At 38.3% G+C, this 17,516-nt stretch overlaps 1 protein-coding gene across 1 annotated transcript in view; it reads right to left on the bottom strand.

Annotated features, from left to right (window-relative positions):
* LOC126252980 (serine/threonine-protein kinase Nek8) overlaps window positions 1-17,516 on the bottom strand; it is a 326,833-nt gene that overhangs the window by 158,039 nt on the left and 151,278 nt on the right. Inside the window, exon 14 of the mRNA XM_049954008.1 lies at window positions 11,554-11,681. Coding sequence (XP_049809965.1) covers window positions 11,554-11,681 — 128 coding nt within the window. The remainder of the gene's footprint in view (window positions 1-11,553; window positions 11,682-17,516) is intronic.

The following is a 17,516-nucleotide window of genomic DNA, read 5'->3' as shown; positions in this document are numbered from 1 at the left end:
CACCGCGGACAACAAATGAAGAAACAAAGAAGGTGAACATCATAACAAGTCTGATGGTTGGTAGAAGGAGCCAGTTATAAATATGTTTATGGCTACCCCTGATAATAAGTCTTCCCCAAATAATCTTGCATGCAGCTTCATTTGTGCCTCAATGGATTTTAGTTTTTTGTCTACTGAGACAAATATATCACCTCCATTTCCCATTAGCCTACCATTTCAATATACTCTTTGATTTTCTCCAAAAATCTCACTGCTATTAGTTCTAGGTTTTAATCAGCTTTCTGTACATGGTATTATGTGATTTCCACAGCTTCTAGGGGTCCTTCAAGCTCTAGCGCTTTGTTTCAAATACTACAACAGTTAATTTCCAGGCTTCCTATGGCTTTGTTATCTGGAATGGAGGGAGGGTCACTTAATTTAAAAAAGAAATTGTTCGCTGCCCATGACCAGGCAGTTACCTGGGAAACAGCATCTGATGTGAAGTGCACAACAGACCCATTTACGGGGATCCTACAGTCATCAGCCTTGTGGCAGAAGCCTGAGAAAGTACATCTTAGCTAGCCACAGAACAGAACTTTCAAAGTCCTTGGTTCATGTCTTCCTTTCAACTAAAATCAGGGAGCCAGTTCTTGAGACAATTCTGCAGATTATGAAATTTGTTGAAACAATCTGAACCAGATTAACATGCACAACATTCTCTACCAGTCATTTGAATGATGCAGATATGACCACATATTAGATTAGATTCAGTTTTCATTCCATAGACCCAAAAAATGAGATGATTCTTGTGGATGTGGAACATGTCAGAAAGTATAACATAAAACATTTGAATATAATACTACCCTGGTCATTTGTCAGGAGGTAGTCAAAATAGGTTAATACAATGCAGTAAACTGGAACAGCTAATATTTACAGAACTAACACACTGTCAGAATGAAACATTGTTCTGCACTATTAATATATTTATCATACACAAAATACCTAATCTTGACTGCTGTGACCAAGTTTTGACAAAACTAAAATCTAACAGATATTTTTACTTATGCTGGCTTAACAGTCTCTGTTAAGATATTCATCTATGGAGTAGAAGGAGTTGCCTATCAAAAAGTCTTTCAAACTCTGTTTAAACAGTGTATCTGAAACCAAGTTTATAATGGTTGCCGGCAATTTATTGAAAATGTGTGTTCCTGAATATTGGACCCCTTTTAGGACCAAGGTAAGTGACTTAGGTCTTTATGTAGATTGTTCATATTCCTAGAATTGATACTATGTAATGAGCTGTTGGTTGGGAATAGAGATGTATTACCTGCAACAAATTTCACTAAGGAATAAATATACTGAGAAGCAGTGGTTAGAATACAAAGTTCATTGAACAGGTTTCTACACGATGTTCTTGAATTTACACCACAAATGATTCTTATCACACACTTTTGCGCACTAAAACCTTTTGCTTGGTTTGATGAGTTGCTCCAGAATATGATCCCATATGACATAATAGAATGAAAGTAAGCAAAGTAGGCAAGTATTTTTATATTTATATCTCCTACATCTAACATCATTCTCACAGCAAATACAGACTTGTTTAGGCTTAAGCAATTCTGTGGTATTCCCTTCCCAACTGAATTTATTACCAAGTTGTAAGCCCAGAAATTTAGCACTGTCAACCTCTTCGATCTGCATGTCTTCATATGTTATACTCATGCTGGAAGGAAGTCTCTTACAGGTTCTGAACTGCATATAGCGGGTCTTCTCGAAGTTTAATGACAGTGAATTAGCTTTAAAACACTTATTAATGTCAGTGAAAATTTGATTCGCAGCTATTTCTAAATCTGTAACTGACTTGCTACTTATTGCAATATTTGCATCATATGCAAACAAAACAAACCTAGCATATGACAATGTAACAGATGAGAGGTCATTAATGTACATAAGAAAAAGCAATGGACCCAAGATGGAAACTTGGAACCTTAATTCCCAGTCAGATGAAGACTCACTGCTTACTGCACAGGTATTTTGCAATGACACCCTTTGTTTCCTGTTAGACAGATAAGACTCAAACCATTTTGCAGCATTGCCGGTGACACCATAATATTCTAATTTACTTAAGAGAATGCTGTGGTTTACACAGTCAAAGGCTTTTGACAGGTCACAGAAAATGCCAGTAGCAAATAATTTATTATCTAATGCAGGGGTCTCCAAACTTATTAGTCCGCGGGCCACATTGACTCCTCCACGAGTCATAAGGGCCAAGATCTACCTAGTGGGATTAAAGCACTCCACGATCACCGTAATGTAAGGCTAAAGGAAAGATGAAACCGCAAAAGTCTAAGGTTGTGGGAATAGCTAGCACTGAAATGAACTACGATTTTTATTTATTTACATAATTTTGATTGGTGAACATACCTGTTGGAAATTCTGGCGTATTTTATTCTGGCGAATTTCACTGGCAAAAAATTATGTCACTGCACATTCTTCGCGAAAGTGTCCTGCAAAGTTAACGAAATCTCAAAATCATTGTTAACAACACTATTACTGCAAAGCGTAACACAGGTAGAGTGTGTCAATGCATTGTTATTTCAAGTGGCGCAACAATAAGTTTAGTTATGTAGTCTTGTAGCAAGTAGCAGAGCCAATGTCATGGTGTATTGGTCGAGATAGGCCTCGAAACTCAATTGTTGGCAGTATAGGTACCCCCTCAAATATCTGGCGGGCCGGATACTGGGGATATCCGGCTAGCTAACGCGGGCCGGTTTGGCGGCCCTCGCGGGCCAGTTTCGGCCCGCGGGCCGTAGTTTGGAGACCCCTGATCTAATGAATTAAGTACATTCTCACTGTAAGTGTAAATAGCTTTCGCTATATCAGAATCCTTCAGAAACCCAAACTGTGACTTGGATAATATATTATTTGCAGTCAGAAGCTTAAAGGAGAGGCTTGAACACAATCTTTTCTAATATTTTTGAGAAAGCCGGAAAAAGTGAAATTGGTTGATAGTTTGTTGGTGTCTCTTTATCCCCCTCCTTGTAAAGAGTCTTAACTCCAGCATATTTTAGCCAGTCTGGAAATGTTCCACTGAAAAAAGATTGATTACACAAATAACTTAAGATAGAACTCAACTCGCAGGAGCAGCCTTTTATTAACTTTGTTGATATATTATCATACACACTGGAATACTTAGATTTTAAGGATTTTATGATGGATGCTACTTCTTTGGAAGACATGAGTCTCATTTCCATTTTACTGAAGTTATTTTTAAAGACTGTTCTCAGGTACTCCATTTCCCTGTTCACCGAACCTTATAACCCCAAGCTGTCAGTAACAGAAATGAAGTACCTGTGTAAGAGGTTTGCAACACTACTTGTACTTGTTACCAAAGTTTCATTTATTTTTAGAGTTATCTGTTCCTCTTCCTTTTTGGCACCACCTGTCTCTGTCTTCACCATACCCCACACAGTTTTTATTTTGTTGCCTGATGTAATCATCTTTTTCTCATAATAAAGCTGCTTCGATTTTTGGATTACTTGCTTCAATATTTTGCTGTATTCTTTGCAAAGTATTACAATTCTAACATCAGAGCTGTTCATATGTGCAGCTACCGAAGACACATTGAAAATTACAGAATTGTAGGGTCATTGCTGAATTGATTTAAGGTGACACTTGACAAATTAATATTCAATAAGAAGCTTTATTGTAACAATACAAGATCATAGACTGCTACTGGTTAGTGCTTAGTTGTGATCCATTGCATGACAATTAAAATTTTTGTTGTACAGGAGCCCATCAGAAATATTCTCAAACTAAGTGATTTTTGTACAATAAAACAAACTTTTTTATAACTGACTTTAGATAGCCTTACGTTATGATATTCTCTAAGGCTGTTTCATTACTTTTCTTGTGATGCACTCCCAAGTTACCTGTCTTCCACATTTAACTACCATTGAAATAACTGGCATAATTACCTTTCCAGAGTCAGTAATTATATCATACACACATACACTGCTGGTCTTTAAAATTGTAACACCAAGAAATGTAACAAAAATGAAAATTTGCTTATTGTGCATGGTACTATATAGCAGGAAGAACACATGACGAAATCTGTAGGTGACTTGAGGGTACACAGGGAGAGAAATTTAATACACGTACCTTCCAACAATGGCTCTAACCTGGTTAGGTAAGTGGGGTCTTGCCAGTCCCATGGCAATCCATGAGGAGATGTTTTCAGTTAGTGAGAAATATGGAGGCTGTGCAAGCAAAGGCAACATGACCACCCACTGTATTGACACAGATCAGGATGCATGGGGAACCTTCAGCCTTGTGTTATACTGTTAAAATATAAAGGCATGAAGACACTGGAGATATGACATGGCCACTGACATTAAAACACCAGAAATGTAACACTTGCTGTCCAAATTACTGGCTATGTGAATCTGAGGCTGTTGTATCGTCACATCAGATGCTGATTCTGTGTGACAGTGAAGACTACAATCTAGTATCATTTGTTCTATTTCTTTGGTATCTGTGCCTGCCAATAATGCCATGGCAATGGAGGAACCAAAGATGTCATCAGCCAGGAAACTGGATATGATGGCTGTCAACAGGAGATGCTTCCATCATGTGTACTGGAGACAGCATCTGGTTTCTGAGATACCAAGTTAAAGGGGGCATTGGCTCAAGTCAGTTATATGTTCACTAGTTTGAGATGTGGATATACAGTCACTTAAACATTTGTATCTTAAAGTGAATGTCTTCTTGTTTATCTCTTGATTACATGAACAGCTGACATTCTCACTTGTGTTTTTGGTCTTGATTGGTTTTTCCTCTTTGGGCATTATAATTCCCACCGCTGAGAGATTGGCATTCCTAGGATATAGTAAAGTGGTGATGAGTCTGACTCATGCATTTATTGGTTGGGTTGCATCATCATGGAGGACAGATTTATGAATTTATGGCAGCAGCAGCTCCAATTGCAACAACAGCAACAGCAGCAGTAACAATAACATGCTGAGCTTCTGCAGATATTCATGAGAACAACCATGGCAACAGATGCCACTGATTCCAGCCCCCTATGATTTTTGGACCTTTTGCTCCCTCTGGGTTTTGGACCTTTTGCTGTTGGTACACAGAGATGGGGCAGCTACCAGTAACTCAGATATGAATGCACACCTACTCTCTTTGAGTTTCTTTCTTTATAATTAGGTGCAAAAACTTTGTCTGCTATGGACCTCACTTCATTGAAATTTGATGAGTTGTGTATGGCTTTGGCTGCATGTTTTGAGCCTAAATATCATGTTGTGGCAGTATGTCTTAAGTTAAATCAGCAATGAAAGCAGGTTAGTGAGTTATACATGGAATGAACAGTGGAATTCCAGGGTTTGTTTGGTGATTGTAAATTCAATTGTAGTCAGTTTGGCATACCTTATGGAGATTCAGTTGGCTCCAGATAAGTCATTTCAAGTGAAGGTCTTAGAGTTGTTTGACCCTTCTCTAGCTGATGTGACACAGTTAGTATGGTCATATGAGCTGTCTGCAGCGGCTCAGGAAGCTTTTGTTGGTGAATGTCAAGTAGCGGAAGTGGATTATAGTTCTTCCCACAGTACATTGTCAGGTGACACAGCAGGGTCTCATTCCCGGGGTCTGATGTGTCTGGGTCACCTTTAGTTGTTAAGAAGTGGTCTCACCACTGCCCTGTTAAGTACCTTAATACAGTGGATGCCAGAAATCAGATTTCTCTGCTAGCAGACTGATTTTCTTGCAAACTGCACAGTGGTCATTGCAATTCTTGGTCTGGTGTAGCAGACAGTAATGCCCATCCTCTTTCAGCATTGGGCAGTTCCTTAGATTCTAGGGCTTGCTCCAGTTTCCTCATCTAACATAAGTGGTGGAAATGTCTGCATTTAAATAAATTTTGGTACAAATGCAACCACCGTGGCCATATTGCTACCATTTGTGCTATGCAGTGTCCTGATTGCAATGTTGACCAGTTTTCTATTAATATGCTTTCCACATCAAGCTCACATCTGGCAGATGGCTCATGTGCTTGAGTTGCAACTGTTTATTTTGGGATGATCTGTTGAGTTTCAGCTCGATATTGGGGCTGCAGCTTGTTGATCTTTGTGGCTATGTATCTGGGGATCGATAGGTCACAAGCAGTTTCCAAAACCGTGATCTCCTATAGCCACCAACACATGCTGTTTAGAGATCAACCAGTTGCAGTGGCAAAACATAAAAATGTGGAAAGCCAAGTAACATTATTAGTATTCAATTACACCTCGGTGTTGAATATTTTTGGGCTGGATACTTTTATATCATGATTTCTAAATTATTGATCACAATAATTTAGTGTCTCCAGTCATTCCTTTTCATGGCCTTGAGTTGCTTTTGCAGCTCCATAAACAGTTGTTTGAGCCAACATTGGGTAAAGCAAGAGATTTCCTGACCAATATTCAGCTTAAGCTTTCCACACCCCCTAAGTTTTGCCATACTTGACATTTGGCATGAGAGAGGTCATTAAAGCTGAATTAGATGAACTCCAGGACTTGGAGGTTATTTTGCTTGTAGCATCAAGTCAGTGAGCAATGCGATTAGTTGTGGTTAAAAAACCCTGAGGGGCAATTCACCTGTGTGACGATTTCAAAACTGCAATTAATTCCCAGAGTGAAGTGGAGGTTTATCCAATTCCTTGCATTGAGGACTTATTTATGCAGCTGGCTGGTGGACACTATTTTTCGAAGACTGATTTGCGAGATGCCTATCAGCAGTTGGTCCTTGATAATAAGTCACAGCAGGTGCTCATTATTAATACACCATCTGACCTCTAAAAATTTACCAGGTTACGTTTTTGTGTTGCATCAGCTCCAGGAATTTTTCAGCATTTTATTGAGCAGAAAGTTTGTCATTCCCAAAGTGTGCAACTTACCTGGATGATTTAATTGTCACAGATGCCACCCAGAAGAACATCTACAAAACTTACTGGCATTGTTTCAGGCAGTGAAGGGCAGTGGTTTGCATTGTAAATTGGAAAAGTGTACTTTTTTTACAACTGGTGTCAAGTATTTAGCACATGTCTTAAATAGGGAAGGCATTAAATTACTTGATGGCCATGTTGCGGCAACTGATGAACTGCCTGCCCCTTGGAACTTTAAGGAGCTGCAGTAATTCCTTTTCAAGGTAAATTACAACAAATTCATACCAGATGCATCAGAGGTCTCACAACCTCTCAATCAGATTTGTAAGAAAGGTGTAAAATTTTTCAGCATGCTTTTATGCACTTAAAACTTTGTTTACACACCGCTCCTTGCCTTACTATTTGGTCTCAATAAAAGCCTAACACAGGCTGCTGATGCATCACAGTATGGGATCAGTGCCATACTGCCCCACACAAATGTGGACAGGTCAGAACAGCTGATTGCTTTTGCATCTAAGACCCTCTCAGCTGCCCAAAAGAATTACTCTCAAACAGGGAAGAGGCACTGGCCATAGTCTATGATGTTAAAGAAGTTTCACATTTTCCTGTCTGGCTCAAAATTTCACTTGCTAATGAATCATAAACTGTTGGTATCATTGTTCAGCCATATGGCTGGCTTCTCTAACAAGCCCTCTTAAGGACTGCAGCATTGGGTGCTATTTATTACCAATTATTTTTATGATATCCATTTTTGGCCCACCACACAGCATGTGACTCGTGATGTGTTGTCCAGGTTGCTCATGAGGTTTTATAGTTTATTTGGTGTTTAATGATGCATTAGAAATTATTCTGCACAATTTTTCCATCATCACCAAGCAGTGGTATCCACAAGTTGTGCAGCATTGCTGCAGTAGTTCGTTCAGGATGGTCTGCGCATCCTCCTAAGGATGCCCATCCTAATTCTGGATCTTATTTCAGTAAAAAGATCAGCTCAATGTACATCAGGGAGTAATGTTTCTTACAATGGAGAATGGTAGTATTTCTCTAACTCCACACATGCATCCTTCACTTGTTGCATTCTTCTCACTGGGAGTGTCTCACATGAGAGTGTTAGCTCAGTAGCATGTGTGTTGCCCTGCAATAAGCACCCATATCAGATGTGCAGAGAGGCAGTGTCATACCTGTCCACAGAGCCAAGCCAACCCTCTCCAGAAGTTTTTGTTGTGGTCTCAACTGGCTTAGCTACAGAATAGAGTACAAGAGTACTTTGTCAGTCCTTTTCTTGAGGAGATGTGGTTGATACTGGTGGATGCCTGTCAAACTTTCCCCTATACAGCACCAATGCCCACCAGCACAGGGTGCTCACAACTATTTTTGCCATAGATGATGTACCAGTCACCTTGGTCTCTGACAATGGCTCCCAGTTAACGATGTCAGAATTTCAGGCCTCGTGTAGTCGCAATGGTATCCAGCATGGCAGAGCAGCTGGTCCAGTCTTGTAAGACCCAAATTAGAAAGGCAGTGCAAACTATGTCAGAAGAGGAGGATCTTTCACACTTCTTAGCCACATACCCACCATCATGGTAATTGGGCATAGCTCCTGCATGGACAACAGCCCCATAGGTTATTTAATCTTTTGCGCCCTACCCCCCACCTTCAGCAGTCCCATTGTATACCTCATTTTTGGAAGGGTGTGTTGGTTTGGGTCCACATGTATTGATGTCAACTGGGATGGACAGCACAGGTGATGGTCCAGAACAGGGGTTGCCAGCTATTTGAGGTCACAGTTAGGGACAATAGGTGCATGAGACACAGAAATCATTTGTGGCCATTATAGGAGCATAGTTCACCACCACTTCAGAAGCCACCTTCAGGGTCATCACTTTGTATGGATAACATCCACCCCCCCCTCCCCCCCATTTCCCTCAAATATGAGGCAACAGGACCCCTGCACCCTGATAATGATTAAGATCACATCATATTCCTCTTCCAAACTGCAGGTGGAGCAACCAATAGAGCTTGAACCACTCCATCCAATGCCACCTCAGCAGTCCCTTGAACATGACAAAGACCAGTTTCTACATTTTGAACTGCTGGCTGTGCTTTCAGTTTCTCCCTCTTCCCTCCTCAGACATTTAAGACATAGACCTGGGCTCTTTTGCCCTTATGTGCCCACTAAAGAGGAGACGGATTTGGTATCCACACCTGCCAATAATGCCATGGTAATGGAGGTTGCGCAACCAATGATGTCGGCAGCCAGCAAACTGGATACAATGGCTGTCAACACGGGGCACCCATGTCGTGTGTTCTATAGACAGCCACTTGTTCCTTAGGTGCCAAGTTAAGGCAGCCACTGACTCAAGTTAGTTATGCATTTACTAGCTTAGCAGCTTGACTTTTGTATATTTGGCCGCTTAGACATTTGCATGTTTAGGGAAATCTCTTCTCATTTGAACTCTTAATTACATGCTCAACTGATGTTCTAGCTTGTCTTCTGGCCTCAATTGGGTTTTGCTCTTCAGACGTTATAATTCCCACTGTTGATGATTTGGCACGACTATAATATAGTACCTTGAAGCCTCCACATAAAGGTACTGTCTACTTTGAGGCTCTACACAGACCTGGGACACACCTGAAATGATGACATGGTGCCATTCCTGCATCCAGTATTTCCATTGGGCACACCACTGTCAGGGTACCTCCCTCTGCTGCTGTGTGAAGAGATTGCCATTCTGATAGTCTGTGGTGTTCCACATACAGTCACACTTTTCATGTGGATGCTGTTCTTGCTGCAGACAATCCTATTTACTTACTCAAGTTATATAACATGACTGTACAATCTTTAAGAGCAAGAAAACAGCTGGCCTGTCCTCTCAGTTGCTAGATGCTTGGGGCTGTTGAGACCCTGCGTGGTGTTGAGTATCGTACTCCTGAACCCATCAATTCCATTTTTGCATGACAGTGAGGGATCCTGACCAACTCAATCAGCAATTTTGTGGAACAATAAAGCACAGTCTTGACACACCATGATCCTGTCACTTTCAAATTCTAATGTGTTGGTGAACATTTCTCCTTCTTACATAAGGCATAACACAATCTCCTCACAAACAACCACCATTCAAATGGAATTTATGAATGTGAAAACTGATGTGTAATCTATTCTTATACACGAAAAATATATGGCATTAATAATACCTGTTTTGTGTGAGTGTACTGCACACTAATCATTTGCATATCAAGGCACGTATCACACATCATGCCAATTTCACACATCTTGCATGCCATCTTTATGGTGTTTGAAATTTTTAATGACCAGCAGTGTATTATGCACATGACCACCTTTTTCACTTCTGACATTCATAGTTGGCTCTCTGGAAATGTGTGTATACAGTTAAATTATGAGACAGTGTTACTGACAATACTTACCTTCAGGAGACAATATTTCAGCACAATCAACAGACGGAATAGAAAATACACTACCCTAGCTTTTGGAACTGACAGTTCCTTCCTCAGGGAGGAGAGATGGATGGGTTAGAGAAGATTATAAAATAAGGGCAGGTAAAAGAGACTCCAAAATGACTGGGTCTCATCAGTTGTGTGAAGAAGGAGAAAAAAAGGGGGTGGGAGGTGTCAGAGACGTTAGTCATGGTTAGTACAGTGGTAAGCACTGTGCTAACTTTAGTCCAGAGATCTTAATTTCGCTTTGCCCCCACAATAGTTTGGTCTTTATGTTGGGGATGAAGTGCTGGTAGGCATTTCCTTTTCAACCTTCTCCAACCCACCTCTTCCTCCTCCCTGAGGAAAGAACTGTTGGTTCTAGAATGGAAATTTCACCAACCTTGAATGAATATTCCTTTTCATAAAAATGTATATCCTCTCTTTCGTACTTTCTAAGGAAGTATGTGTTGCTGAAGTCGTTACCGTATATTCACTCCATGGGTACCTCTGGGCAGTCATGTTCATATGGCAGTGTTTATAAGAAAAGTTACATATTGTTCGGGCTGTATCACATATAACGAAAAAATGCTGTCTGTTCCTACAAATGTATCAATCAAACAATGATAGAAAAGTCAAACAATGGAAACTCCAGATAGGAATATCAACAGTTGTTACTTACCATAAAGAAGACATGTCATGTTACAGACAGGCACAATTAAAAGACACTTACACAAAGCTTTCAGTCACAGCCTCTATCAGTAAAAGAGAGATTCACACATCATTCACAGGCACAAAAAAACACTGCACACCAACTGCCAATTCCAGCATTTCGAGGCGGAATGCTGACCCAAGATGCTGGAATTGACAGTTGTGTGTGCATGAGGTTTCCTTGCTTGTGTGTGTGCAAATGGTGAGTTGTCTCTCTTTTACTGATGAAGGCTGTGGCCAAACACTTTATTTATGTCTTTTAATTGTGCCTGCCTGCAACTTGGCATGTCTTTTCCTACATTATTAATGATAGAAAAGAATTATCTCTGAATTATTTGGTTGAGAAATATGCACAGCTGAAGTAGATTACTGGGATTTTTTAGAGTTACAAATAGCAGATCTGAACGCAGCCATCCTGCAATATATAACAGTGCTTGCTGACATGTTCAGTGAGATGTAACCATCAGAGTTTTCTACTGAAATTACATATGGATTATACTACGTACCAACAAGCTTTGGTCGCAAGCAATTATTCCAGTCACCATGACCCAAACAACCAAATGTGCCATCTCCACAGGTCATTAGCATTCCAGAGTCACTTACAAATACACTGTAGCCATCTCCTGCTCCAACTCTGTAATGAAAGTGTTCAAGATCATCAGCAGTACCTAAGTATTAAATTTGCCTACATACTTATCTCTCCTTTACTGAAACTAAGGAAAATCCAGGATGGAATGTAACAATATTATGAAAAGGATAGTTGCTACTCAGATTGAGTCAGGCCTCAGCAGCCAGAGATTGTGGTCGTGTGTGTGTGTGTGTGTGTGTGTGTGTGTGTGTGTGTGTGTGTGTATGTGTGTGTGTTTTCTATTTCTGATAAAAGCCTTGTTGGCTGAAAGATCACTTTCTGACAGTCTCTTTGTTGTGGTATCTGCAACTCAACATCTCCGCTACAGGGTGAGTAGCAACTATCCTTTTCACAATATTGCTTTATTAATACTAGTAGATGTACAACTAAATTAATAAACTCACCTTTTAAAATGATAAAAATACAGGTGAAATAAAAATGAATCAGTAGAGATGAGGAACTTTGCATAAAATTTAAGAATAATTACTATACTTGTACTAAAAGACAAATTTCCATATTAAAGTGTTGTTACTGTGTAGCAGTGTGAGGAAAAGAAAGGAATGGGAGGAAAAGTAGGAGAGATGCAGGCAGCTTGTGAAGGTAAATATCTTTGCCTAGATACTTCATCTTGGGATAATTTTTTAAATCAAAAGTGTGATGCAAGGTATTCAAAAGAAAAATTAGTAGCAGTACATAACGTGAATGAGAAGTTTGCAAGTGCCAGAGAGCAGTTCCTCCCACAGCCATAGTCAGAACAAAATAATAATAATAATAATAACAATAATAATAATAAATTGGAAAAAGAAAACACTTCATGGCAAGCACCCGTATAATAATAATAAATTGGAAAAAGAAAACACTTCATGGCAAGCACCCGTATCATCTAACACAGCCACACATCGATCAAGACGCATCCAACACATGGCTAAGAAAAGGCAATATATACAGTGAGACAGAAGGATTCATGATTGCAATACAGGATCAAACAATAAACACCAGGTATTACAGCAAGCATATTATTAAAGATCCCAATACCACAACAGATAAATGCAGACTTAGTAAACAACAAATAGAAACAGTAGATCACATCACAAGCGGATGTACAATACTAGAAAATACAGAATACCCCAGAAGACATGACAATGTCGCAAAAATAATACATCAACAGCTTGCCTTACAACATAAACTTTTAAAACAACAAGTTCCTACATACAAGTATGCACCACAAAATGTACTGGAGAATGATGAATACAAATTATACTGGAACAGAACCATTATAATAGATAAAACAACGCCACATAACAAACCTGACATCATACTCACCAATAAAAAGAAGAAATTAACACAACTAATCGAAATATCCATACCCAATACAACAAATATACAAAAGAAAACAGGAGAAAAAATTGAAAAATACATCCAACTGGCTGAGGAAGTCAAAGACATGTGGCATCAGGATAAAGTTGACATCATACCAATTATAGTATCAACTACAGGAGTCATACCACACAATATCCACCAGTACATCAATGCAATACAGCTACATCCAAACACATATATACAACTACAGAAATCCGTAATTATTGATACATGTTCAATTACTCGAAAGTTCCTAAATGCAATATAACACATACCGTACAGTTAATAGGAAGTGACGCTTGATCAAGGTCCGCGTCACTTTCCATTCTCAACCAGACTTAACGTCTGAGAAAGTAAAGAAATAATAATAATAATAACAATAATAATAGTCATAATAATAATAAATGAAAGATTGGAAAATTCCAGAAAAGTAACCACCACCACCACCTAAATAAAAACCTGTCTAAACTCAGCCTTACCCTACATGGCTCCGATGATAGCTGAAAAGGAATTAAACTGGTTCACTGCAAATAGCGTAAGTATCAGTATTACAAAGAATCATGTACACAGTTCTAAATAAACAGAAAAGACCTGGTAGCACCAAAATTAGTGATTTATGGTCCTCTATTAAATGAAATGCAGTGTGTAAAATTCCTTGGGGTACAATTGGATCAAGTTTAGCTAGGCTTATGGCTCATTTTTCTCTTAGAAGCACATTTTAGCATACACCACTTTGTAAGACTGGATGAACATTTGTGCTGTCAGGGAGAGGTACTTAAGGACACTTGAGTTGTTATACCATTACTACCATTGCTACTGGTAAGTAGTAGCCAAAAATCAGAGTCGTAGCCCAGAATATAATTACAAACTTTCATGAAGGATCATTATGAAAACTGTCCCTGTATACTTATTTTGTAATTAAAACTGCAATTCACATATCAGCAAATTTGAGAAACTCCTGACTCTAGCACAAGGGATTAAAGTTCACGGTACATATTGCTTTCTTAATAGATAATAATAATAATAATAATAATAATTTTATTGTCGTTCAGCTGATTACAGCAATAGACAAAGTCAAGAGCATATATTTCTACATAAACTACTATATCGAAGTGAATTGGTTTACATAAAATAGGTACACGTTAGAATACAGTATTTTCATCTTCAAAGAATTCATCAATGGAGTAAAACGGATTGTTCACTAGTAGCTTGTATAATTTAGCTTTAAAGATATTCACAGGCAGTTCTTTAAAGGCAGCACTTAGTCTATTAAACATCCTTAGTCCAAGAAGTAGGTAAGAGTTATGTGATTTTGATAATCTATGATATGGTACATCTACAGATGTTCTGTTTCTAGTATTATGGCTATGAATATCACTTCTCAACACAAAATTAGACACATTGTTACTAATGTACATTAAAACATTGTAGATGAATATGTTTACTACTGTAAGACACTGCAATTTAATAAACAGAGGTTCACAGTGTTCTGTTTTATCAGAATCTGTTATTATTCTTATTACTTTCTTCTGTAAAAGTAAAATGTCATTTACATGACAGCTACTACCCCACAGTAAAATACCATAAGAGATGATGCTTTGGAAGAAGGCAAAATATGCTGATCTCACATAGTCATTGGGAACATGTCTTTTTAAATTTCTAATTAGAAAAATCACTCTTGAAAGCCTACCCAATATATTTTTAATGGGTGGTTCCCACGTCAATTTATTGTCAATAGTAACACCTAAAAATTTAACAGTTTCTAATTCCTGGTAGTTAGGAATCTCTCTGAGGCTAAAGTAAAGTGTCTGGGTTTTGTTTTCATTTAGCAAGAAGCCATTAGCTTTGAACCATAATGAGGACTGAGCAAGGGTATTTGTGGTCAGTGTTTTCAGTGTACCTAGATCAGAGCTTTTATGTAGAAAAGTTGTGTCATCAGCATACAATATTGTATGAGATTTTATGAATAAGGGCAGGTCATTAATCATTAGTATAAACAGTAAAGGTCCAAGCACCGATCCTTGAGGCACTCTGTACCTAACATTAACCAAATTTGATTTCTCCCTACCAATGCACACAACTTGTTGATGGTTCTCTAGAAAAGACCTGAACATATTTATACTGTTGTCATCAAAACCATAGTAAACTAGCTTATTCAGCACAGTGTCATGCTCTACACAGTCAAAGGCTCTGCTCAGATCACAAAATGTAGCCTGGGCATAGTCCTTAGCCTCGAACACATCTAGGACTAATTTTACAAGGGAGTCCATTGCATCTGTTGTGGATTTACCTTTCCTAAATCCAAACGGTTTATCACTAATTATATTTAGTTTACCCAAGTAGGCACTAACTTGCTCATACATAATCGTTTCTAAAATTTTTGAAAAAACTGGGGTCATGGATATAGGTCGGTAGCTAGCGGGACAGTTCTTTTCCCCTTTTTTGTATATGGGCACAACTCTAGAAATTTTTAGTATGTCGGGGAACTTACTTTCAACTAGGCATTTGTTAACACAAAAGGTTAAAGGATAAATCACACAATCAATAACATCTTTCAACAAATTACATGACATATCATAGTAATCAACACTAACTGAAGGTTTGAAATTTTTCACTATTTTTAGGATATTATTTGGGCTCACTTCTGTGAAAGTGAAGGTGCTTGGGGGAAGCTTTTCAAAGCATCTGTCCATAATACTAAGTGCATTTTCAGGTGGTTTGATTATTGAACTACTAATTTCTTCAATGGACTGAATGCAATATTTATTAAAATCTTCTGGGTTAATGGCAATTTCCTCTTTGTGTTTAGTGTGTGCAATGGAGTTTATTACACTCCAGGCCTTCTTGCATTTATTGTTAGATTTTTCAATGTTTACTATGTTATGCAGTTTCTTTGCTTCATTTATTGCCTTCCTGTACTTGCATTTAGCTTTAGCATACAGGTCTTTATACAGTTCTGATTTACTGGTTTTGTACAGACTAGAATACAGCATAACAGTATTTTTCAGTTGCCCTAACTGTGGAGTATACCATTCCTTCGTTTTCCTTTTCTTGTAATTACTACTAATATTCACTGTACATTTTTTCAGAGGGATGCTATTTTCAAATACATTTAAAAAGATGGAGAAAAACTTTGTGAATACAATATCGGCTGAACAGTGTTGAAGCCTAATAAAACATATGTCCCAACTGAAATAAGTGAGGGCATGTCTAAACCTATCCATCCTCTCTCTGCTCACTGGTCTAGTAATCACAGTTTTAGATTCTGGTTTGGTGCAGTCTGAAGTTACATTATTAAGACTCAGATATACTGCATCATGGTCTGAGAAAGGGAAGCTAATTACATCAGTGGACATACAAGTTCTCTTAATATTTGTAAATATATTGTCTAGACAGGATGAGCCTCTGGTAGGTTTGCAGTTAACATAGTACATGTTAAATTGTCGAAGCACATTTTTGAGCTCTGTCACAGTTTTTCTGTCCTGCAGGACATCAGAACTTGAATTGATATCCCCTCCAATGACAACATTGTATTTTTTCCATTTCGGTATACATAAGTACATTAAGAGTTCCTCAAGTTTCTCCAGAAAGATATGGGGGTCATGGGTCTAGTGAAGCAGTGGATACAACCCGTCGGCTTTGAACAATGACGTCATTCCTTAGTCATAGATAGTAATGTCTTCACTTCGAGGCATAGATAATAAAGCAGTTCTGTGTTCTAATAAGCGCTATCATTAAAATAACTGAATGTGAATCTAAAAGCGATCGTTTATCTATATTTCACTATTTTACCATAATTCACTATCTTATTCCACCAATATGCTTCAGTAGCTGATAAGTGTTTTTTGGCTTATTAAAAAAAAATCTCACGAGATAGAATAAACTGATCCTAAGATACAGATGCTTCAGTAGCTGATAAGTGTTTTCTGGCTTTTTTTTAAAAAAAATCTCACGAGATAGAATAAACTGATCCTACTTTATTAAGTAATCAATAAAAAAACGAAACTGAAACATAACAGCAAAAGCGAAAATTGTAAACTGCAAATAGAATAGATTACGAAGTCTTCGTAAAACGTATAAAATGAAACAGGTTGCAAATGTAACGTACGTGTATTTCCACCTATTCGTTACCAGTGTACATATATCGAGGTCAATAGAAGTCTGGTATACATATATTACATACGTATGTCCTTCTGTCATCAGTAATACTGATATGTACATAAGAAAGGACTGTTAGTAATAGCGGAGACGAAATAAACAGCACATCTACAATTTGTATCCCGTGTTCCACTTAGGGTTTACTGAAGCGGAGGATACATCGTTCAGGCGAAGAACAGGACAGTAATGCTAGTGAAAATGAAGAAATCGCCTTACGACAAACTCGTATTCCGGACTGTACTTAAGCAACACACTTCGAATCAGCTTTTAATTTGTATCGGGTGTTTCATTTGCGGTTTAGCGAAGCAGGGGATACATAGTTCA

The sequence above is a fragment of the Schistocerca nitens genome, chromosome 4 (assembly GCF_023898315.1).
Source record: "Schistocerca nitens isolate TAMUIC-IGC-003100 chromosome 4, iqSchNite1.1, whole genome shotgun sequence".
Taxonomy (NCBI): Eukaryota; Metazoa; Arthropoda; class Insecta; order Orthoptera; family Acrididae; genus Schistocerca; species Schistocerca nitens.
This window is presented reverse-complemented; position numbering and strand designations above follow the sequence as displayed.